The 24,634-nt window shown below is 43.3% G+C and overlaps 1 protein-coding gene across 2 annotated transcripts; it reads left to right on the top strand.

The window, feature by feature from the left end:
* Positions 1 to 2,592: 2,592 nt before the first annotated feature.
* On the top strand, positions 2,593 to 23,980 carry MCM3 (minichromosome maintenance complex component 3). Of its 2 annotated transcripts, XM_025381787.1 has the most exons (17): positions 2,662 to 2,940; positions 4,124 to 4,236; positions 4,655 to 4,863; positions 5,336 to 5,466; positions 8,227 to 8,465; positions 8,973 to 9,081; positions 10,483 to 10,636; positions 10,969 to 11,100; positions 11,687 to 11,895; positions 14,222 to 14,396; positions 14,784 to 14,910; positions 15,700 to 15,850; positions 18,913 to 19,053; positions 20,017 to 20,120; positions 20,967 to 21,052; positions 21,530 to 21,599; positions 23,212 to 23,980. In XM_025381787.1, the coding sequence occupies exons 1-17, from the start codon at positions 2,728 to 2,730 to the stop codon at positions 23,408 to 23,410; spliced, it is 2,562 nt and encodes an 853-aa protein (XP_025237572.1). In that variant the 5' UTR covers positions 2,662 to 2,727; the 3' UTR covers positions 23,411 to 23,980. The 2 variants fall into 2 exon arrangements, with proteins under 2 accessions (XP_025237573.1, XP_025237572.1); XM_025381788.1 differs by lacking the exon at positions 4,124 to 4,236 and having other exon boundaries at positions 2,593 to 2,940.
* The last annotated feature ends 654 nt before the right edge of the window (positions 23,981 to 24,634 follow it).

The following is a 24,634-nucleotide window of genomic DNA, read 5'->3' as shown; positions in this document are numbered from 1 at the left end:
TGGAAAGAAAGTTGAAAGCAGGAATGTGACCCAAGTATGGAAACTGTAGATATACTACTTTATTAGCTTATATGTGCTTTTAAATTTTGAATCAGGATAGAGGAGGACCATGGGGTAAGCTCAGCTGGACTTTTTATGAGATATGTACAAATGCTCCTAATTTTTCTGTAGCAACAACCTGATTGATTTTGGGCAGTTTGGAGGTGTCGGCGATAACAAAGGAAACACATTTTCTCTGCTTAAAGATTTCATGCCCTAATGAAAGAAGGGAAAAACACCAATTAAATATCGATGTATCCTTCACAGCTAAAGATGATGATATTAGGATAAATCAAGTCTTTATCAAAGTCCATGGCATGATTAATTCATTAAATAGAATTGTCTTTACATAGTTTCCAAATTTGCCATTAGCTCATGGAAGGTTAGAGTAAGACAGATTATCAGAGATATTCTAATTCGGTTTCTTCATCTTATACTGTATATATGGAAACAAGCCCAGAAAAAAGTGTGAGAATCAAACATACGGTTTTCAGATTTCCACTCATTTGGACTTTCTACTACAAATGACTCGGCTTCTTTGCTAGTTTGAGCTAAGCTTCCCGGTTCTTTTAGTGTTAATTTCAAATTGTTTCCAGAGCAGAGGATATCTCAGTACTCTGTCCAATAAGTTAATAAAATAAGAGTTATGATCGAGTGATAAAAAATCTTTTTTTTTTTTTTGAGACGGAGTCTCGCTCTGTCACCCAGGCTGGAGGCAGTGGCGCGATCTCGGCTCACTGCAAGCTCCGCCTCCCGGGTTCACGCCATTCTCCTGCCTCAGCCTCCCAAGTAGCTGGGACTACAGGTGCCCACCACCACACTGGGCTAATTTTTTTTTGCATTTTTAAGATGGTCTCGATCTCCTGACCTCGTGATCCGCCCGCCTCCGCCTCCCAAAATGCTGGGATTACAGGCGTGAGCCACCGCACCCGGCATGATAAAAAATCTTAAGTAAATCAGTGCTTGCTATATAACTGCAAACAGGATCTTTATTCTAGAATTTTTTTTTTTTGGCCCGTTAGTTAACACAAAAGCAAGCTGTCAAATGACAGCCTTTTTGCTTTAACTAAGGATCGATTTATCTGCCCACTAGGATGGCATAAAACATAGTAACTATAAGCTGAATAATAACTAGAAATACATATACCCACACAAATAGATGGCATATATATTTAGTTTAGGCAGATTATTCTTAGAATATTTAGTAGTATATAGTGAGTCCTGAAGACTTTCAAACATAAGCTAATAATCAGTTGGCTGAAATTTCAGATAAAGAGCTATCAAATGTCTGGTGTTGGGCAATCTAGTATTTTAGCTTCTTGTTCAGTAAAATTAAAAACATGCTGGGGCAATGGACATGCTCTTTATTGTGCAGAGTGGTTACATGGGTGTAAGCACAGGTACAAATTCATTGAGTTGTACACTTCAGATTTGTGCATTTTACCGTATATACATTATATCTCAAAATAAAACTAAAAATATAATAAAAAGCCAACCACGACGGACTAAAAACAAACATACAAATTTGGACATGCAATGATCTTTCAATCATTGTAGTTTCAGATTTGCTCTTAGTTACTGATTGATATATATATATTTTTTGAGACAGAGTCTCACTCTGTCACCCAGGCTGGAGTGCAGTGGCGCGATCTCCGCTCACTGCAAGCTCCGCCGCCACCCGGGTTCACGCCATTCTCCTGCCTCAGCCTCCCGAGAAGCTGGGACTACAGGCACCCGACACCATGCCCGGCTAATTTTTTTTTGTATTTTTAGTGGAGACAGGGTTTCATCGTGTTTGCCAGGATGGTCTCGATCTCCTGACCTCGTGATCCGCCCGCCTCGGCCTCCCAAACTGATATTTAATCAAAGGGGCATGAAACACTTTTTCCCCTCTTGTGTTGATCATTCAGTAAGCTAAAAGGATCCTGTGATCTTTTTATAAGACCAGAAAGCCTTTAATTTACCCGTTATTAAGTAAGACGGAGTAATAACGGTTTCCAGAATTTGTATAACACACGATGCAGTCTCTAGGGGGCGGGGTAAACACCGACTTTTTTTTTTTTTCACTTCATCCTCCTCTGCGGCGATGTCTTTATGGGTTCGTCAGGTAACGGTATCAGATAGCAAACGGGTTTTTAACTAATCTTTCCCTAAGATACTATAGTTCCATATTCTATCCTATAGATTCTCAAAATCCACTTTTACACTAGGATGCCACTTGAGGGCGGTTCTGATTTGGATATATCTTTAAAATGATTTGCTTTTATGTTTTCATCTCCCTGCGTTATAAACCACCATCTTCTGACGTTTAATTTACTTTCAAGTAAAGTCCTACCGCCGGCCTGAATTTGGTCATTGCATGGGTCCAAAGTTCTGTAGCATGAAAAAACCCTGTAAAACATCCGGAAAGGTGGGAGAACACTACAACTCCCAGAACGCAGCGCTTTCCCTTTCGCCAGCCTGTCCCCTCCAGCTGCCCAGTGACCAGCCTCTGTGAGCCTCCTCTCAGCCCTATTGGTCAGTTTGCTCGTCAGTGAGGGAGGAGGAGGGAGGGGAGGAACAGAGAATCCCGGATGGTACGTTTCCCGCCACCGCGGGGCGCCCAGCAGAAAACCAGAAGAAGAAGAAGTTTTTGATTGGACAGTCGCTATTCCGGCGTCAGATAACTCAGCCAATCATAATGTTTATATGGTCCCAGGGTCCCCGCCTCTTCCTCGAGGTAACCTTTGGTGGCGGGAAAAGTTCGGAAGTTTTCGCGCCGGGGTGGAGTCATCTAGGGAACCTTCGCGCTACTTTGGTAGAGGTAGTTCTTTGGCAGCGGGCATGGCGGGCACCGTGGTGCTGGACGATGTGGAGCTGCGGGAGGCCCAGAGAGATTACCTGGACTTCCTGGACGACGAGGTGAGGGAGGCGCCGGCGCGGGGCTTTAGCGCTCGGAGCCTATGCAGAAGCGTCCCGGGAAGCGAGAGGCCCGCCAGACCTCCATACCGTGTGCTGCAGCGGAGCCTGCCGGGCCCGAGTCTCCAGCCCCAATCTTGTAGCTTCTAACGCCGGACTCGCTAGTTTGTGTTCTATAAGTGAACTTTTAGGAAGCCAACTTTCTCCTAAGTACAAGCGATGGTCCGGGCACGCGAAAGGCGACAGGTTCCCATTAAGTGCAAGCAGATTGGCAAAGCCCACCTCGGCCTTTTGCATTTCACTGCTCTCTCTTGATTTGGGGAGACTCGGGGAGGGGGGAGGGGCTGCCCTAGGGCTATAGTGACCAGCCGCGTTGCAGAGTGCTCAGATTTTAGGGACTGACTTTTTACCAGGAGGAAAAGACTCCCTAATTCGGCTGCATTCTTTTTCAATACCAATTAAGATGCAGATAAAAAGTGTTTTGTGTGCAGGCCAAGGGGATTTTATGTGCAACCCAAGACTTAAAAGCCATAGAATGTTGAAAAGCTGTCTTGAAGGGTTGATGATGTGACCAAATAGCTGAGATTCTCTATTCCTTTAGGTCGGGGTATGAGAACCCTTTCCGTATTGCAAAGATGATTGGGGAAAATACTGCTTTTTACGTAATTCTTAAATGAAAAGCCATTTTAATGTGACTATTAAGAGTCCGTTTAATTTACATTTTTATTGTATATATTTGAAGTGCACATGTTTTGATATGCGTGGTGAAATGATTACTACCGTGAAACAACATAACCATGTATTTGCATTGTTACCTTTAACATTCACATTGTTAAGTTCAACTTAACATTTTAATAAAGTTTGCACTTACTGTCCTTTTAGACTTCTCGAGCTCATTTTAATTCTCCACTAAAGACAGAAATTACAGCATGCAGAAAAGTCGTCCATGATGATGGGAATAACAGCATGGACCTTGAAGAAGTCATTATCATTCTTACAGTCCCCTCTTAGAATGTATTTCGAATCTAAAGATAGTGAATGAAAGGGAGAAATTGATGAGCACATACATACTGGGGATTCAGCTCTGCTGCAGAGATTGACGTGGCTATCTGGCTGTGAGAACTACTTCTATTTAGAAACGTTTCTGAATTTGTGGCTATGGTGATATGTGGTGGCTGTTTTGCAGGAAGATCAGGGAATTTATCAGAGCAAAGTTCGGGAGCTGATCAGTGACAACCAATACCGGCTGATTGTCAATGTGAATGACCTGCGCAGGAAAAACGAGAAGAGGGCTAACCGGTGAGTGGCAAGGAGATACACTCGCTCTCAATGAGAATGGCTCCCTTCCCTCTTGGCCAGATTGAAACAGCCTCTCAGGAGAGGACTTGTATGAAATAGGATTGATCTAGAAGTCCTCATAGCTCACCTGCACCTATTATTATTTTTATTTTTTCCGAAAAGTAGGTGGTTGGCATTTTCCTCCCAAATGCTCCTCCTTCCAATGTTTAGCTGAATATGATTTTTATATCTTTGATAAGTTGAATTAAAGTTGGTCCTTAGTTCTGGTATTTTACTGAGTCTTATAGGATGGCAGGAGAAAGCAGAAGCTGGATTTTCTCATTGTTTTTAATGATCCATTCAATGATCCTGCTGTTTTGAGGATCCATTGTTTTGAATTCCGCCCTGTCTAATTTTTCTTTCTCCTGCCCGTGTACAGGCTTCTGAACAATGCCTTTGAGGAGCTGGTTGCCTTCCAGCGGGCCTTAAAGGATTTTGTGGCCTCCATTGATGCTACCTATGCCAAGCAGTATGAGGAGTTCTACGTAGGATTGGAAGGCAGCTTTGGCTCCAAGCATGTCTCCCCGCGGACTCTTACCTCCTGCTTCCTCAGCTGTGTGGTCTGTGTGGAGGGCATTGTCACTAAATGTAAGTGGGTTAAAGGGGGCCACTAAGGAAATGAAGATAGAATAAGACAGGGAGGTGGGGAAAGCAGGAGAGGCAAAGTAGATCTGGGTAGCTTGTGGCTTCAAAGAGGTGGAGCACTGGAATTATGTGGTAAAACTTGGAGGGGCTTAGGGCGTACATTGATTAGGGGGACCTTGAGTAATCACAGGTGTTAGTAGAATGATGAATTCTGCTGAGAGCTGGAACTCCTGGCAAGCTCTCATTCCAAACCCTAACTCCACCTATTTTATTAGTTGGGATCGGTGGTACTTAAAATTTTACATGGATATAGTGGTGGTCTATATATAATAAGATGAATAAAAGGTAATATTGAAATATCATAACCTAGTGAAAAGAACACAGTATTTGGAGTCATAGGCTTGCATAGGTTTGGGTTCCACTTGTATCATCGTCTAGTTGGGTGAGTTTATATGTGCACATTTTCCATTCCTAGGTTCTCTAGTTCGTCCCAAAGTCGTACGCAGTGTCCACTATTGTCCTGCTACTAAGAAGACCATAGAGCGACGTTATTCTGATCTCACCACCCTGGTGGCCTTTCCCTCCAGCTCTGTCTATCCTACCAAGGTAAGGGGGATAAACTGATTGAGCTGTCTTGGAGGTTGGAGTCAAAGATACCTGTTTTAAGGCAAGGAGTTTTGTAATATCTGAAGTCTTTTTTCTGTAAAGGGTGAAAAATAAGGATTAATCCAAAGGAAAGATTGATTGCAGGCCAGAGTTTAATATGAAAATCCCACAATTCTTATTTATTTGTTTGTTTATGTTTAAAGATGAGGTTTTCCTATGTTGCCTAGGTTGGAGTGCCGTGGCTATGCACAGGTGCAATCATGGTGCACTAAATTTGCAAACTCCTGGGCTCAAGTGATCCTCTCAAGTAGTTGGGATTACAGGCTTGTGCTATGCCACCTGGCTTCACAATTTTTTTTTTTTTTTAAGAGACAGGATCTCTGTCTCTCAGGCTGGAGTGCAGTGGTGCGATTATACAACACTGCAGCCTGAAACTCCTGGACTCAAGGAATCTTCTCACCTTAGCCTCCTGAGTACCTGGGATTATAGGCATGAGCCACCAGGTCTGCTAATTTTTTTTTTCACTTTTTTCTAGAGACAGGGTCTTGCTATGTTGCCCAGGCTGGACTTGAAGTCCTGGCCTCAAGTGATCCTCCTGCTTCCATCTTCCAAAGTATTGAGATTACAGACATGAACCACCATGCCCAGCCACAACTCTTATTTTTTTTTTTTTCTAGATGGAGTCTCGCTCTGTCACCCAGGCTGGAGTGCAGTGGCGTGATCTTGGCTCACTGCAAGCTTTGCCTCCCGGGTTCACGCCATTCTCCTTGCCTCAGCCTCCTGTGTAGGTGTGACTATAGGCGCCCGCCACCATGCCTGGCTGATTTTTTGTGTTTTTAGTAGAGACGGGGTTTCACCGTGGTCTCAATCTCCTGACCCCGTGATCCGCCCGCCTTGGCCTCCCAAAGTGCTGGGATTATAGGTGTAACTCTCATTATTTTCTTAAGAAAACACTTGTTCGTTTTAGAAAATTATGGAGTAGTCAAAAGAAGATGTCACCTATATAGATGTTTTAACAACATTATAATCATATAATTTTGTAATCTACTTTTTAAAAAGAAAAATATGCTAGACTGTTATGTAATCTTTAAAAATACTTTGTTGTGGGTTTGGGAGAAGGCTGGCATAGGAAAATGCTTCCTTTATTCTTAGTGTTCAGATTGATCTGAATTGAGGACAATGCAAGGCTTTCCTCAGGAGACAAAAGATCATTTTAATATTGATTACTTGATGTCTGAACTCATTCTATCAAAGAATTCCTCTCCTCCTCTCATCAAATTTTAATTGAGAACTACTGTATTGAAAGCACTGTTAAGTGCTATGGAGGACAAGGATATAAAGAAGACCCAGTCCTCGCCATCAGTCTTCACAATGGTGGAGAAATGAAACATAAACAAAAACGAGAATGAGTATCTTAGAATTATAACTTAAGCATACTTTAGCATCATTTCATCTGGAGGTAGCTCATCTGGAGGTAGCTCCAGATGAAATGCTGAGATCAGAGAAATTAAACAATTTGCTTATGGTCCCAGTTAGTGATGGCCTTAAGGACTACAACCTGTGTCTCTTTAGTTCATGTCAGTTGTATTCTCTAAGTCATTCTGTTGTCTTCTTTGGACCTTAAGGTCTCCACTTTTCTAAAATTTCTTCTTCAGGAAGTACTTGGGAAGTACTCTTCTGCTAATTACTGTGGCCAAGCTTCTTGAAAAGTGAAATACATTGGACCAGATCTTCTGGAGATTGTCTGTGATGGTGCTTAAGAGCGTGGGCTTTGGAGTTAATACCTGTGTCAAGTCCAGACTCTTACTTAACTGTGTGACCTGGGGGAACTTATTTAATCTCTCCTAGTCTCCTGGTTTCCTTGTCCATGACGTGTGAAAATATCTTCTTTACAAAGTTGTGATAATTACATGAGATAATTTTGTGAAGTAATAGCACAGTGCCTGGCACATAGCAAACACTCAATAAGTGACAACTGTGTTTTTAGAAAATTCAAATGTGAAGGAAGTAAAACTTCAATATACGTACAGGAAAGCTCACATAAAGATGAATTTTTACAAGCTGAGTATACCTGTGTAACCAGCTCCAAATGAGGAAGTATTAGCACTCAGAAGTCCCTCTTGAGGGCCCATGTTACCCAGGGGTAACCACTATCCTGATGTCTAACCCGCATGGATTACTTTTGGCTGTTTTTCTATTTTATTTAAATACTCTTTTGTGTTGGGCTTCTTATGCTCAACATTGTGTTTATGAGATTTATCCATGTTGTGTATAGGTGTGTTTCATACATTTTTATTGCTGTACAGTATTCATTTATGTGACTCTACCATGTTTATTTAACCATTGCATTATTGATGGCATTTTTATACTTTTAAATTTTTGACTATTAGGCATAATGCTGCTATGAGCATTGCATAATACATGCTATGCATGGCTTTGGGTGAACGTTTCTGTTGGGTATTACCTAGAAGTGGAAAAACTGCTTCAGAGTGTAAGCATATATTCAGCTTTAGAGGGGAAGTAAGAATCTTAATTTAGATGTTAATATAACCATAGTCCATTCAGACTGTGGGTTGCCCCTTCCATTCGATGCTTGTTACTAAAACAGAGGGGAACACAAAAAGCTAGGGAAGGTACTTGACTTTTTTTGTTCCTTAATAATGAAATTTTATGAAGTCATCTTATTTGCCATGACAGGTGAGTGTGGCATTTTTAAGACAGGACAGAGTTCACTCTATCCCTCTGTGTGCCTTTTTCTAGGATGAGGAGAACAATCCCCTTGAGACAGAATATGGCCTTTCTGTCTACAAGGATCACCAGACCATCACCATCCAGGAGATGCCAGAGAAGGCCCCAGCTGGCCAGCTCCCCCGCTCTGTGGACGTCATTCTGGATGATGACTTGGTGGATAAAGCAAAGCCTGGTGACCGGGTTCAGGTGGTGGGAACCTACCGTTGCCTTCCTGGAAAGAAGGGAGGCTACACCTCTGGGACTTTCAGGTAAAGGGTCTGCCCTAAAGTGTATGTAATGCTGTTGACAGATTCCATTTCTGGTAATAGCCTTTCTCCAGTTTGCCGTATTCCAGAGTTATATCTGATAGGTGGAGCACTCTACCTTTCTGGGAGACAGGATACCTTCAATACCTCTTTTCTATCAGATAAAGCTGGTGATCCTTACCATCATATGCCAAAAGTGAGAGTTATTGGTGACAATGATGACAGCCTCATGGCTTTCCTGGGAGTTTCTCATTTAATTACGCTTCGTCCCCATACACAGTTCTGTCTGAAGCTCCGTGGGTCAATTCCAGAGGTGGGGCACGATCAGCATATTTGGGTCACAGACAGAACCAGTTGTTTAATTCACAACAACTACCTGCCCCCTCCTCCCCAGCTCTGATTGGCTAGTCTAGTTTGGTAGCCTAAAAAGGCTTACTACTGCTGGGGGTCCTAGCTACTAATGTTAGAAATTGAATATAACGGGCTTCCTCTTTATTCTCTTTGTTCCAGGACTGTCCTGATTGCCTGTAATGTTAAGCAGATGAGCAAGGATGCTCAGCCTTCTTTCTCTGCTGAGGATATAGCCAAGATCAAGAAGTTCAGTAAAACCCGATCCAAGGTCTGGGCATCGTTTAGAAATTTGAGGGTGGGGTCGCCCGGGCGCGGTGGCTCAAGCCTGTAATCCCAGCACTTTGGGAGGCCGAGACGGGCGGATCACGAGGTCAGGAGATCGAGACCATCCTGGCTAACCCAGTGAAACCCCGTCTCTACTAAAAAATACAAAAAACTAGCCGGGCGAGGCGGCGGGCGCCTGTAGTCCCAGCTCCTTGGGAGGCTGAGGCAGGAGAATGGCGTAAACCCGGGAGGCGGAGCTTGCAGTGAGCTGAGATCCGGCCACTGCACTCTCGCCTGGGCGACAGAGTGAGACTCCGTCTCAAAAAAAAAAAAAAAAAAAAAAGAAATTTGAGGGTGGGAATGGATTTCTAAGAGTTGTGTTTTGGTGCATGACTGTTTTTGTACTAGATCAGAAGAAGATCAAAAAACATTTTTTTGTCTGAAGTGTTTGGTGTTAGCTTCTTCTATTTTTGGGTAAATCAACACATGAAGGGTGTTTTTGCTGTTCTTTAATAATTCTGTTATTAAACAATTTTAATACCTGCTACTTGCTGGGCTGCTAAATGAGCCTAATACAAATATTAGGATAGCTGTTAACTTACAAGTGTACCAATAAGTCTGTTAATTACTGAAGACATTGGTGATGCATTACTAGTTAAATATTTTTTCTTTGTTTTAGTTCTCCAACTTGTTTTTCTTATCTTTTTCAAGATAGGATGTATATCCACATTTAGAATTGAACTATATATATGAATGTGTGATGATAAAGGTTACTGTTCAAGCATAGTACATGTTCTTATTAAACCTAAAATGTTTTGAACCTGGGAATACTTTTTTCCCTTAGAGATTAAACCTCTAAACAAATTTTGAAATTTGAAATTCTGAAATTCTGCCTCTGTGCCTACTCTGATAATGGCCTGATAGTGTGATTTGTCTTAGAGAAGAAACTTGCAATTAGGAACAGTGTACATGTTTCTATGTTTCTTCAAGTATTTTCTTTTTTCTTTTTTCTTTTTTTTTTTTTTGAGATGGAGTCTTGCTCTGTCACCCAGGCTGGAGTGCAATGGCGCGATCTCTGCTCACTGCAACCTCTGCCTCTTGGGTTTAAGTGATTCTCCTGCCTCAGCCTCCCAAGTAGCTGGGATTATGGGCACACGCCACCACACCTGGCTAATTTTTTTGTCTTTTAAGTAGAGATGGGGTTTCACCATGTTGGCCAGGCTGGTTTTGAACTTGTGACCTCGTGATCTGCCTGCCTCGGCCTCCCAAAGTGCTAGGATTACAGGCCTGAGCCACTGCGCCCGGCCCTCTTCAAGTATTTTCTATAGGCCAAAGTATATAAAGTGGAGCTCTACAAAGTCCCATTGAATCTCACTAGGCTTGCCATTGGTTTTTTCTCCGGTAGGATATCTTTGACCAGCTGGCCAGGTCATTGGCCCCTAGTATCCATGGGCATGACTATGTCAAGAAAGCAATCCTCTGCTTGCTCTTGGGAGGGGTGGAGCGAGACTTAGAAAATGGCAGCCACATCCGTGGGGACATCAACATTCTTCTAATAGGTATGATGTTGGGGATTTGCTTTAGACTGTTGTTCTTGTGTAGTGGTTGTCGGGACCTATAATATGTAAGATTGTATATTCTGTACTTAGCAGTATTTCAGTCCTATCAAAAGGCTAAAATGAATCTTTTTTTTTTTTTTAATCATGTCTGGAATTCTTGATTTATAGTATATGATATATTCTTCCATGAGTGGTGAAGGGAAAAGCGAAGGAAATAATATTAAAAGCCAATTACTGTATGACTGTTGTGTCAGGAGCGGTGCTAGAAAGGCAGAACTTGCTGGGGGTGCTGGGGAGTTTCCTAGAGTGTCATCACTGCCCCTACCCTACAGGAGACCCATCGGTTGCCAAGTCTCAGCTTCTGCGGTACGTGCTTTGCACTGCACCCCGGGCTATCCCCACCACTGGCCGGGGCTCCTCGGGAGTGGGTCTGACGGCTGCTGTCACCACAGACCAGGAAACAGGTAAGGGTATAAGGGTCCTCTGCAAAGGCCCAGCAGAGAGACTGAACGTAGATCCTTTGTGTGCCCTGGCTTGTGTTCTGAAGATACAGTTGGTAGGTTAGTTGAGGCCAGATTATAGAGGACTGAGTATTCAGCAGTGGTGGGTGAGTTATTTAAGTCTTTGGTTCATCTATTTACAGGAATGTTTTCGATTTGAAACAAAGTCTTAGCACTTTAGAAAGGAAATAAAAATAAAGATTGTACTATTTTATGAACTAGAGGAAGGGATTTGGAGACCAGTGAAGAGAAGGCAGAGGCCTAGTTGGGATATTACTTGAGGATGATGCCAAAGAGAGACTCTATAAAGCAAATTTGTGAGAAGCTAGTTACTTAGGGGTCAAAGTGGGACAAAGAGATACTATGAATATTTAGGTTTAAGCTGAAAAGGTGACCCACCAGAATTTCCTGTAAGTTTCTCGCAGCCAACACACCGTTGCTGCGTTCACATGTGCAAAGTGAAAGATTCCTAGGAAGGAGATTGAAATCCTTCCCTTCTGGCCCCTATAACCTAGACTGTAGCATGTATTTTTACCTCCTCATTTCCCAGGGGATCGTCGTCTGGAAGCGGGGGCCATGGTCCTGGCTGACCGAGGTGTGGTTTGCATTGATGAATTTGACAAAATGTCTGACATGGATCGCACAGCCATCCATGAAGTGATGGAGCAGGGTCGAGTGACCATTGCCAAGGCTGGCATCCATGCTCGGTTGAATGCCCGCTGCAGTGTTTTGGCAGCTGCCAACCCCGTCTACGGCAGGGTAAGTAGAATCAGGCCCCAACTATTGTCCTCACCTTCATTTGATTTTGCTGACTAACTGGGCTGAGAAGTGTATTCTAGGTGACCCAGGGCAAAGACTAAAAATAAGGCCATTTTCTTGTTATTATCATTTGTTTAGAGCAGGGTTCCTCACCCATTCCTGCACAGCAGACTCCCCTGGAAAGTTCCTTATTTAAAAGTAACTTTTTAACAATATAGTTAAACAGTCCATTTAACATATTTAACAGTCCATTAAATAAAAGGACTACATGCATGTGGCGGAGGAATTTCTAAACAGAACAGAGCTATAGTATGAAAATGAAAAGACTTGCTTCCCTCTCCTGTCACTTTGCCAAGAGGTAACAGCTTTGAAGTGTTTAAGGAAACAAAAATTTAAGCATGTACCAGCAAATACACTATTTCCTTGTTAAGAATTAGCTCTTTATCTTTGTTTTGATCATGACTGTGATGTGCTAGATATAATCTTTCATATTTGTCTGTGCCTGGGGTTTGGTGAGTTTTTCCTTTTAAAAAAATAGATTTCTAGTATTCCATCATAGGGATGTATTTAACTAGTCTCCATCTGATGGGTATTTAGTGGCTTCCTTTTTTTCCTTCCTATTTTGAATGAAGCTGTAGTGGCCATCCCTTTATGTGTGTTTTGTTAGAGATTTGGGAATATATCTGTAGTATAAATACCTATTAAATTACTGGATTAAGAGTTACGTGCATTTTTCTTTTGGTAGAGATTGCAAAATTGCCCTCTTTAAAGATTGTACCATATTAATACTTCTATTAATGAATGCTCATAAATGCTTTGTATTTACCAACTCCTTTTATTCTATCAGTAACTATCTCACAATGTGTAGTTATCTTTATTTTACAGATGAGAAAATAGAGGTACAGAAGATTATGTAACTTGTTCAAGAGCCACAAACTTGAAAATGGCAGAGCCAGGATTTGAGCCCAGAGCTCATGCTGTGTCCCAGCAGTTTATAATCCTACGGTGTATGGGAACGCCTTGTTGCGATGGTGTTTTTTATACATACAGTTGCATGGTCCCCAGCTCAGAGTTTCTGAATTGAAATCTCTGAGTTGGAGCTCTTGGTAGCTATGGTTTAGAGAGGCTCTGCAGGTTTAGTTTTAATGTGTAGCCAAGGTTGAAAACCACAGGTTTTAAAATTAATGATGGGGCTGGGTGCAGTGTGTCATGTCTGTAATCCTAGCACTATGGGAGGCTGAGGTGGGAGGATCTCTTGAACCCAGGAGTTTGAGACCAACCTGGGCAATATAGTGAGACCTCATCTTTAAAAGTAAAATAAAGTAAAATAAATGATGCGTGTTTATGTCATTCTCAAGAGTGATTGGGAAATATAAGAAAAATGGCAGAACCTGAAATGTGAACATGGTCAAAATCATTATTACCTAAAAGTTGTTATGTTCTCTGATTGTGAAGTGTATGTGGATGGGTAGGTATCTGTCCAGTAGGCCCAGAATTGAAAGGAGAGTATTGGGGTTTTTGAATCCTGAGGAAAAACTCCCTTGATTTTTTTTTTTTTTGTCTGAGACAGCGTCTTACCCTGCCACCCAAGCTGGAGTACAGTGGAGTGATCCTGGCTCACTACAGCCTTGACCTCCCTGGGTGCAGGTGACCCTCCTACCTCAGCGTCTTGAGTAGCTTGGACTACAGATGTGCACCATCATGCCTGGCAAATTTTTTTTTCTTTTTTAATTTTTATAGGTACGGGGTTTTGCCATGTTGCCCAGGCTAGTCTCGAACTCCTGGGCTGAAGCAATCCACCTGCCTCCCAAAGTGCTGGGATTACAGGTGTGAGTGGATGTGCCTGGCCAGTTTCTAAGATGTTATGATTTGTACATCATTGACCATTTTAGTTGAGGTTTTACTCATATCTTCTGAGTAAGGGACTTCAAAAAGTTCTAAGTGCTTGTAGCCTAACCAACTTGCTCTGTCTTTATGACAGGTAAGGGGAAAGGGATCATCTCTCAGTCAGGTCCTGCCTTGGGAATGAGAGGAGCAGAATAAGGTTTGGGAATGAGGGGCCTGGTTTAGAGACCTACATTCAGCCTGTTAGAGGTTCCTGTAGTAGTAAGTGGGGCTTCCTAGGAAGCTCAGTTAAAGAAGGGTTGCAGGTAGAAGAGATGATTTACATTGTTTAATGGCTATAAAATACTTCACTTTTTCACTGCTTTTTGTCTGTTTTGCTCTTTGAGGTCAAGCCTTCCATTCCCACTCCCAGAATTGCAGCAGCCTTGTTCTTTCTTCCTATTGATGTCATGCCCACTTCTGTTGTCCTCACATTCTCCAGTATGACCAGTATAAGACTCCAATGGAGAACATTGGACTACAGGACTCACTGCTGTCTCGATTTGACTTGCTCTTCATCATGCTGGATCAGATGGATCCTGAGCAGGATCGCGAGATCTCAGACCATGTCCTTCGGATGCACCGTTACAGAGCACCTGGGGAGCAGGATGGCGATGGTGAGGTTATGAGAATAGTAAGAGTAACTAATGGAAAGGGGCTAAACAGATGGTAGTTTCTCAGGCCCAACCCAGGTGGTGGTAGGTGTTTCAGTGTCTGGGTTGATGTTGAAGAGCCCTCAACTGTTTAGCCACCTCCCCTTCTCGCTTACTGGAGGTTATCCTAAGGTATGTCTTTTGTCCATTTCTGGGTCTGGGAATAACTTTGAGCATCTTCTGTGGGCCAGGCAGTTCCACCATCTTTATCTGTGGGTTCCATGTGTCTGATTCTTTTTGAGCCCTTTCTTTATGAATTTTGGTGTCTTCCCTTCTTGTGCTATAGAAAAAGCAATTTCCTCTGGATTAAACTCTTTATTACTCTCCTTTCTCCTAACTTGGGTATACCAGCTATGCCCTTGGGTAGTGCTGTGGATATCCTGGCCACAGATGATCCCAACTTTAGCCAGGAAGACCAGCAGGACACCCAGATTTATGAGAAGCATGACAACCTTCTACATGGGACCAAGAAGAAAAAGTAAGCATTCTCATAACTCTGCCTTAAGGGAACCTGAAATTTGTGTTATATTAGAACATGTGTATGTCTAAGCTTAGCTAAGGCATTATGTGCCCAGATCAAAACCATGCCTGGAGTCATAACCATGTGGACTAATTTTCTTCTTTTCTGGGTCCACAATATATCCTTTATCCTGGCCAGTTGCCTTGTAAATGTTTGGGTGATTCAGCCCAGGTTCAGGTCTTTTCTTAAAATAGAGTTTGGATGACATGCCTAACTGATGGTGGGCGTGCCTTATACATGAAAGATGGCACATGTCATGTAGCCATTTGTGATGAAGAGTTAGCAGATAGGAAACATTTGAGACTTTGGAAGTAGACTTGGGTGAAGGAGACGTGTGTTCAGGTGCTCAAAGCATGAAATGTGGGATCTTACACCTCTATTTTTGGTCATGATGCAGTAAGAAGCATAGCATAATCTTCAAAGCTGTTGGTTTAAGAATGCAGAATTTGGAGTCAGAAAACTTTGAGTCTACTTCAGCTTCTCTGAGCTGTAGTTTTCTCACCTACAAAATAGAGCAAATAATACCTAAACTTTTTATCTAAACTACCTAACTCACAAATAATACCCGAAATAATTAAATAAAAATATGTGGAAGAATCTTGTATATGTTCCATATAAATGGGAGTTATGATAATGGGTTCTAGGCTTTGTCTGTTTTGATCCTGGCTTTTCTGAGAGGCAAAGCCACTAATCCAGGCAGGTGGTAAGGTGTGGCAGGGAGATGGAATTCACTGTGTGTGGCTCCAGGGAGAAGATGGTGAGTGCAGCGTTCATGAAGAAGTACATCCATGTGGCCAGAATCATCAAGCCTGTCCTGACACAGGAGTCGGCCACCTACATTGCAGAAGAGTATTCACGCCTGCGCAGCCAAGATAGCATGAGCTCGGACACTGCCAGGGTGAGTGCCTAGGGGAGCCTGGGCCTAGGATCCCTTAGGTATATGGCTGGGCAGGAGTCCTTGCTATCTGGGAGCTTTGAAAGCATTTTAACTTAGTGACTTTTTTCCCTGGTCTGAAGAGTTTCCTGTTACACAATTTTAATCATTTCCTTTTATAAAGGAAAATGAAATAAGGACCCCAAAGGTAACATGTCTCTCATTAGTTAAAATGACATTGGCCTCCAGAAGCTATGATTCATTCAGCAAACATAGGAGTGACCTAGACTAGTGACCTAGTCTCTCTTACAAGCAATGTAAAATTAATAAGCACTCTTTTCAAAGAGCTCAGATCCAGGATGGGGAAGCACAAAGGTAGATAGAAAGACATCCGTGCATATTTATAAATATTTACCTCAGTGTGGTACTTACAAAGGAATGATTGTGAAAGGCTATTTGAGTATAGATGAAGAAAGTGTTAATTTTCTTTTAGACTTCCCTGAAAGGGTATGAATGTCAAGGAAGGATTCCTAGAGAGTACGATATTTGGACTGGACTTTGAAAAAATGACTAACAGGCAACCATGATGGTTATTCAGAGCAATTTCTGGTAACCTAATATAGCTGTCCATGAATTTGTCTAAATCTCTTTTTTTTTTTTTTTTTGGTGAGATAGAGTTTCACTCTTGTTGGCTAGGCTGGAGTGCAATGGCGTGATCTCAGCTCACTGCAGTCTCCACCTCCCCGGTTCAAGCTATTCTCCTGCCTCAGCCTCCGGAGTAGCTGTGATTACAAGCATGTGCCACCATGCCTGACTAATTTTGTATTTTTAGTAGAGATTGGGTTTCGAAACCATGTTGGTCAGGCTGCTCTGAACTTCCGACCTCAGGTGATCCACCCGGCTTGGCCTCCCAAAGTGCTGGGATTACAGGCGTGAGCCCCCATGCCCGGCCCAAATTTGTCTAAATCTTTTAGGGGCAGTGGATTTTGCAGCAGAAAGACCCAAGTCCAGAACTCTTATTATGTGACATAGACATAGACTTGGATTAGACATGATCCCAGATCATCTACTCCAGCCTCACCCACTCTGTCTTCTCAAATCCCTGCTGGGACTCTTTTTTTTGAGATGGAGTCTTGCTCTGTTGCCCAGGCTGGAGTGCAGTGGCATGATCTCGGCTTACTGCGACCTCTGCCTTCCGGATTCCAGCTGTTCTCCTGCCTCAGCCTCCCGGGTAGCTGGGACTACAGGCCTGTGCCACCATGCCTGGCTAATTTTGAATTTTTAGTAGAGACGGGGTTTCACTGTGTTGGCCAGACTGGTCTCAATCTCCTGATCCTCGTGATCCGCTCACCTCGGCCTCCCAAAGTGCTGGGATTATAGGCGTGAGCCACAGCACCTGGCCGGGACTTTTTAATACCCCCAGTGACAGCATGCTCAGAACATTACTGTTTTGAAATTTTAGAACATTTGTTAAGCTTAAACCTATTTCCCCACAACTTTTACCTGTGGCTGTTGGTCTTGTTTTCTGGAGGTTGTGTATCACCTGTCTTCCTCATTAAACAGCTTACTTTCTTTTTAACTGTTCCTTTCCCCATGCGAACTTCTGGTGTGTGGCCCGCCCTCTCATTGAACCTAGAACTGAGCATCATACACTATTTTAGTTGAGGTCCTAGTGTGAGGTCTGTAAGTGAATTCCAAGACAATTTGGATTCTCTAGGTATGCTATTGCAGGCTAGGATTTCACCAGCTTTTTAAGTGGTTCAAGAATTAGAACTTGTCATGGAGTGTATGACTTCCAAACTCTGGTAGCTTTCTAAATTATTACAAAATTTAATGAATTATTTTAAATGTGAATGTATTTAGTTTTGAATGTCATTGTGAATATACACGGTAATTTAGGAAACTTGAAACAAGAAGGGACCAGGATACGTCAGTGATGGGTCATATAACGGGAGACCTGGAAGGTGTGACAGAAGAAGTTTCTTTTTTTTTGAAATGGAGTCTCGCTCTGTTGCCCAGGCTGGAGTGCAGTGGCGTGATCTTGGCTCACTGCAACCTCTGCCTCCTGGGTTCTCCTGCCTCATCCTCCTGGGTTCTCCTGCCTCAGCCTCCTGAGTAGCTGGGATTACAGGCACGTGCCACCACACCGGGCTAATTTTTTTTGTATTTTTAATAGAGACGGGGTTTCACCATGTTGGTCAGGCTGGTCTCAAACTCCTGACCTCGTGATCTGCCCGCCTTGGCCTCCCAAAGTGCTAGGATTACAGGTGTGAGCCACCACGCCCGGCCTGGAAGTAGTTTCATGTCTGATCCCGACTGTGGACAAATCCTTTCACCTGTCAGGTCAGCTTCTTTATCCATAAAATGAGAGGATTGAACACATCAGAATCACCTGAAACTTGTACACATATCTAGTCCCAAACACAGATTTCTGATTCATTCATTTTCAATTCATTCTGATTGATTAGGTCAAGAAGGCCATTCAGACAATAGCATTATAAAAGGTAAAAGCACCCTGGTTTGGTATTCACCGGTCCCTGTGAGAAACATTTGTTAGGAATGTGTCAGAGTTCTCCTTCTCTGGACTGAGTTTACTCAAGCTACATATTTGTCCTCAGATTACTCCTTTCCTATCCCTCCTTCAGTGTGACTTTGGAAACTCTCCTTGAAGGTCTTTGAGTCCCATTTCCTTCATGTATAAAACTTCTCCAAGTTATTAAGAGGGTGAAATGACAGAATGTATATAAAGGCAGACTTCCTGCTGCATTGTTGGCCTACAATCACTGATGATTTTTCTCCCTTCTCTTTTCTACGCTGTAGTCTTTTATCTTTCCAGTTGTTAGATGCCTAATTTTCTTCCCTGTTCACTTGCTCCTCCTTCCTGCAACAGTCTTGGGTATATTTCCTTGATCCTTGCTATCATCTTTCTCATTTTTATATGGTATCTATAGAGAACACAGAGCTCTGAATTCTCTGCTTAGGCCTCCTGGGGCTTTTCTGGTAGTGTCATTTCCCTTTCTGTGCAGTAGGATTGATGGGCATGCCTAAAGGATTTGGGATAAGCAATCCTCCCTTTTCTTCCCTAGACATCTCCAGTTACAGCCCGAACACTGGAAACTCTGATTCGACTGGCCACAGCCCATGCGAAGGCCCGCATGAGCAAGACTGTGGACCTGCAGGATGCAGAGGAAGCTGTGGAGTTGGTCCAGTATGCTTACTTCAAGAAGGTGAGGATTCAGATGCCAGGGTATGAGAGGCTCTTCTGAATAAATTACAGATGCATGGGCTTCCCAGCCTTCCATGACTGACAGCTACATTTGGATCGTCAACAGAAAGCAGTATTTGTCTTCCAGTGATCAGTCTGCCTCACTCTTTCCTCTGGAACACTCAGTGATTCTCAACCCTGACTGTACCTGAGAATCAGATGGAAAGCTTTAAAATGCTGATTCCAGGGCTCCTAGAGATTCTGGTTTAGTTGATGTGCTATACTTTCAGTCAGCTGCTTGTCTGTGTACTCCTACTTCCTTTGCATCTTAGAAAAAAAGTAGGTGTTTTCAAAAGGGCTACCTTGGTAATCTTCCTTGTCCCTCTGTACCTTTCCCCTTGGTAGTCTCTTCAAATGTCCCATTGGCACCTCAGAAGCTCATGTTTAAAGTTGAACTCTCAAACTTGCCTCATCCTGTTTCCCAATTTCTGTTTGTGACATTGCATCTCTGTCATTTTAGATATTAAGCCTCAAAGCTTAGACTCCCTTTTCCTAGTTGCCCACTCCCGCCCCTGTCTGGTGAATTTTAGTTTTGGGGTTGAGTTGTGAGTCTGATAAAGTCTTCCTCACTTTTTGCTAGGTTAAGGGTTGTCTTGGATTTCAATTAGACACCTGATTTATGAGGAAATAGATTGTTTTCCACTTTACTATTATGTGCTAGACATTTGTTTCTTTATTCAGTAAACATTTATTGAGTACCTACTATATAAACAGCATATAACGTACTTCCCAGCATTTTAAAAAGATGGGTAGCAGTCTCTACTTCTGCCCCTGGTCCTGGGACTTAGGGATAAGAGGAGCTAGGTAAACCATTGGAAACATGGAAGTCATTCCTGCTTATGGTGCAGAAGAGACTCGGAGTTCTCGATGCAGTTCCCCTGCATCAGTGACCCCTCCAGCCCACCCACACTTGCCTTGGTCCTAGGTTCTGGAGAAGGAGAAGAAACGTAAGAAGCGAAGTGAGGATGAATCAGAGACAGAAGATGAAGAGGAGAAAAGCCAAGAGGACCAGGAGCAGAAGAGGAAGAGGTAAGGTGGGGCAAGCAAATGAGATTAAAAAGTTGGTGGCCAAAAAGTTGGTGGCTCACACTTGTAATCCCAGCACTTTGGGAGGCCGAGACGGGTGGGTCACTTGAGTCCAGGAGTTTGAGACCAGCCTGGGAAATATGGCAAAACTCTGTCTCTACAAAAAATAGAAAAATTAGCCGGGCGTGTTGGCGGATACCTGTGGTCCCAGCTGCTCGGTAGGCTGGGGTTGGAGGATTGCTTGAGCCTGGGAGGCAGAGGTTGCAGTGAACTGGGATCGCGCCACTGCACTCCAGCCTGGGTGACAGAGAGAGATCCTATCTGAAAACAACAACAAAAAAGTTCCAGTGGGACTGGAGAGAGGAGTAGAGGGTAGAGGGTGGAATGAGCGCTGCTTATTGATGTCAGGTTGTTCATGGAGGGTGTTCCTAGATCTACAGAGTTTGTGGATGAAGATAACCTGGGTAAAAGAGAAAGAGAGTGAGACCTTCTCATGTGCTTTTGACCCCTCTACTGAAGAAATGCTAAATAGTAGGAACAGCAACCCAACCACTGAGGGTTTTGAATATATACTTAAAAATTCTAAGGGAAAACCTTCATGCTTATGGTTGAACTTATAAGGGTGAGTGATATGGGAAAGAGCATTGGAAGCAGCGCCTGTTTGTGTTCTAGTCTGGGGACTTGGTCTTGTTTAGAACAAGCAGCAGTTTGCAAAGGCCTAAGCCTAGTGCTTCACTTTGACTTAGTGGTTCTGTTTCCTTTTCTCCATAGTTAGAAGCACAACATGGGGCTCCCTTGCCTTTCTGTCTGCAAACTTTCTCTCTCTCTTAACTGCCCTGGGTATTTTAGAAGGAAGACTCGCCAGCCAGATGCCAAAGATGGGGATTCATACGACCCCTATGACTTCAGTGACACAGAGGAGGAAATGCCTCAAGGTGAGTGAGCGCCCCTTACTGATGAAAGAGGTTGTTCCTGTGACTCTTGGACTTTTCCAGTTGCTCTGTGCACTTTAGTTTCTTGTGGACTCTTGTTCGTTTGGCTCCCCGTTTGGGGCCTATGTCCAAGAGGTTTGTCCCAAGAGAGCTTCAGGGGAAACCCACAGTAAAAACTTTGGAAGAAGCTTTGCTCTATTGTGTACACCTCCTTGATGAACTGTGCTGTGCTATACCTGGTATAAGCATTTCACATAATATGTATTTTGAGGGTCTCCTGCCTCACTAAATTCCTTCATCATCCAGTGAAGATTTCCCTTTATCCTAATTATTCTGCCTGGCCCCATAAGAACCCTAGGAAATAGGAGTGTTCAGCAGGCTGAGTGAGGGATTGGGAGTGGAGATGATTTCCCTAGTGTTTGTGGAAATGGCTTCACCTTGCTAATCTTCCCCATCTCTACAAACATCAACCCGCTGAAGTACACACTCCAAAGACGGCAGACTCACAGGAGACCAAGGAATCCCAGAAAGTGGAGTTAAGTGAATCCAGGTGAGTAGGGATGTTGCTCCTGCCCCTTCAAGAATTCTGTATCACTGAGGAAGGGACTTTTTTCCCTTGGAGAGGGTGGGAAACAAACTGCTGGTTATCAGTAAAACACAAAGCTGGAGGCCCGCGGCTTTTAACATTTTATATTCTCATTTAATTTCAAACTTATTGAAAAGTTACGAGAAAAGCATGAAGAACTTCTGGATGTCCTTTACCCGGAATCTTCAGTTGTTTAAATTTTACCATTTGCTTTATTAATAATTCTCTAAGAATTTGAATTATGTCTGTGTGGGGTTAGGAAGAAGAGTTTTACAACAGGTACAACTTACGTCTTACTGTAACCTCAGATTCTTCTTGGTGGGATAGATACATTTTGGCCATTTGTTTTTGAAATGAATTTTTACCACCAGGGTTTTAGGAGACATTTTTATCTATGAATTTTGTTTACTGAACACCAAAGAAACTCCATAGCCAAGTTTTACGTTTTTTCTTTTTATACTTTAAACACATACCACGTATTTACTGAAGAAAATTTGAAAAACATTGAAAAGTATTTAGAAAAAAAGAAATCAATTGTAACTCTATCCCTCAGAGACAACCATTCAACTGTATCTTAAAATGCTTCTTGAATCAGCTTGTATAGATCTCTCTTTTTTTTTTTTGAGATAGGAGTGCGGTGTTTTTTTTTTCACTTTTTGTAGAGACGGGGTCTCCCCATGTTGCTCAGGCTAGTCTTGCATTCCTGGCCTCAAGGAGTCCTCCTACCTGGGCCTCCCAACCAAAGGGCTGGGATTACAGGCATAAGCCACTGTGCTTGTTTGATGTCATTCTTTTTTTTTTTTTTTTTGAGACGGTGTCTCGCTCTGTCGCCCAGGCTGGAATACAGTGGCGCGATCTCCACTCACTGCAAGCTCCGCCCCCCAGGTTCACGCCATTCTCCTGCCTCAGCCTCCCGGGTAGCTGGGACTACAGGCGCCCGCCACCGCGCCCGGCTAATTTTTTGTATTTGTAGTAGAGACTGGGTTTCACAGTGTTAGCCAGGATGGTCTCGATCTCCTGACCTCGTGATCCACCCGTCTCGGCCTCCCAAAGTGCTGGGATTACAGGCGTGAGCCACGGCACCCAGCTGATCTCATTCTTTTTACTGACTGCAGGGTTTCCATGGTATGGATGGGTAAAAATTTATTTAACGAAATTCTCTGATGATAGACATTTGGATTGTTCCCTGTTTACAGTAAAACAGTATTAAATTCATCAGTGTGCACTCATGCAAGTATAGCTGTAAGGTGAGTTCCTAGAAATGGGCTCCCTGGGCCAAAGGATATACACATTTAAGGCTTTAGTAAGTGCTGCTAAATTGTCCCCCATTGATGCTGACCAGGTTACTATTTTACAGCCAAGGGGAATGCCAATTTTCCACGCACTAGTATAATAGTTTAACTTTAAAGGGGGCTCCTCAAGGGTAATGCTGCCATCAGAGGCAGATGTGTGTGTGAGAAAGAATATTGAGGGGACGCCTCTACTGTATTAATACTATGAATTTTCCTAGAATAGCTCTTTCCTGAGAGCATTTGGGTTTGTTTACTCCTCTCCCCCTTTCTCCTGTCTGGGGCAGGTTGAAGGCATTCAAGGTGGCCCTCTTGGATGTGTTCCGGGAAGCTCATGCGCAGTCAGTCGGCATGAATCGCCTCACGGAATCCATCAACCGGGACAGCGAAGAGCCCTTCTCTTCAGTTGAGATCCAGGCTGCTCTGAGCAAGATGCAGGATGACAATCAGGTCATGGTGTCTGAGGGCATCATCTTCCTCATCTGAGGAGGCCTCGTCTCTGAACTTGGGTTGTGCCAAGAGAGTTTCTTCCGTGTTTCCCCCCCCCCCGTCCCCAACCCAAGTCTTTGCCTCTGCTCCCCTCACTAACAGTGTTGAACTGAAGGCGAGGAATGTTGGTGATGAAGCTGAGTCAGGACTCGGTGGACCCTTTGGGAATGGGTCAGGAAAGCTGCCATGGGGTGAGGAAAGAGGAGACAGTGAGAGAGGACAAGGACTATTGCATCTTCATTGCAAAAGCACTGGCTCATCCATCCGCCCTACTTCCCATCCCACACAAACCCAACTGTAAATAGCATGACTTCTGAGTACTTTTGGGGGGCACAACTGTTTTCTGTTCGCTGTTTTTTTTTTTTCCTGCAGAGCACTGTGGTCTAGACTAGGCTTTGGGTGGTTCTAACTGGTGGAGAGAAGCTCTGATGCATGTCATGCAGGTCAAGAGAGATTTCTTTACAATAGCACCAGTTAAGGCGAATATATATTGTAGCACAAAACAAACCCAATATCCAGATGAATATCTGAGATGTTGAATAAACTTCGCCATTTTGTACACGCGGTCTTAATAGTCGTAGTCTGTTTTTCATACATATATTGAATTTTGTTTTCCTTGAGAGCAATCGTGCAGGGTTTGCTGCTCCCGCATTTGCAGCAAACTACCACACGGTGGCAGCAGCCTGCTGTGCTCTCTCTCTGGGGGTCATGTCTCCTCTACAGACAGTTTTCTTCCTCAGCAGCACCAGCATTTATCAGTCAAAATTGATAGTGCAGACCAAACCCTGCCAATTTAAAATAGCTAAATGGCCAGGGGAGGCCAGTGAGTAAAAGTCCAGGAAAAGAATTACCTCTCTGCCTGGCGCTTTTTGCCTGAATCTAAACTTACCCTTCATAAAGATAGAATACCTGATATGTCAGACACCTCAAAATCCTGGGAGTTCTTGCCCATAATGAGATCCTGTTAGAGGATCCTCTTTTTTTTTTGAAATAGGGTCTCGCTTTGTGCCCAGACTAGAGTACAGTGGTACAATCAGCTCACGACAGCCTCGACCTCCTGGGCTTAAGTGATCCTCCTGCCTCAGCCTCCCGAGTAGCTGGGACCACAGACACATGCCATCATGCCCAGCTAAGTTTTTGTTTTTTATTTTAGTAGAAATGAGGTTTCTCTGTTGCCCAGGCTGGCCTTGAACTCCTGGACTCACATGATTCTTGCATCTC

This window comes from Theropithecus gelada, chromosome 4, assembly GCF_003255815.1.
Source record: "Theropithecus gelada isolate Dixy chromosome 4, Tgel_1.0, whole genome shotgun sequence".
NCBI classification, from domain to species: Eukaryota; Metazoa; Chordata; class Mammalia; order Primates; family Cercopithecidae; genus Theropithecus; species Theropithecus gelada.
This window is presented reverse-complemented; position numbering and strand designations above follow the sequence as displayed.

What these genes read in the sequence shown, in the direction of transcription:
- MCM3 (XM_025381787.1), top strand. Translation starts at nt 2,728, where the DNA reads ATGGTCCCAGGGTCCCCGCCTCTTCCTCGAGGTAACCTTTGGTGGCGG. An exon ending in GCTCTGTCTATCCTACCAAG is followed by an intron (nt 5,467 to 8,226) that starts GTAAGGGGGATA and finishes GCCTTTTTCTAG; the next exon opens with GATGAGGAGAACAATCCCCT. An exon ending in AGAGGAGGAAATGCCTCAAG is followed by an intron (nt 21,053 to 21,529) that starts GTGAGTGAGCGC and finishes AACCCGCTGAAG; the next exon opens with TACACACTCCAAAGACGGCA.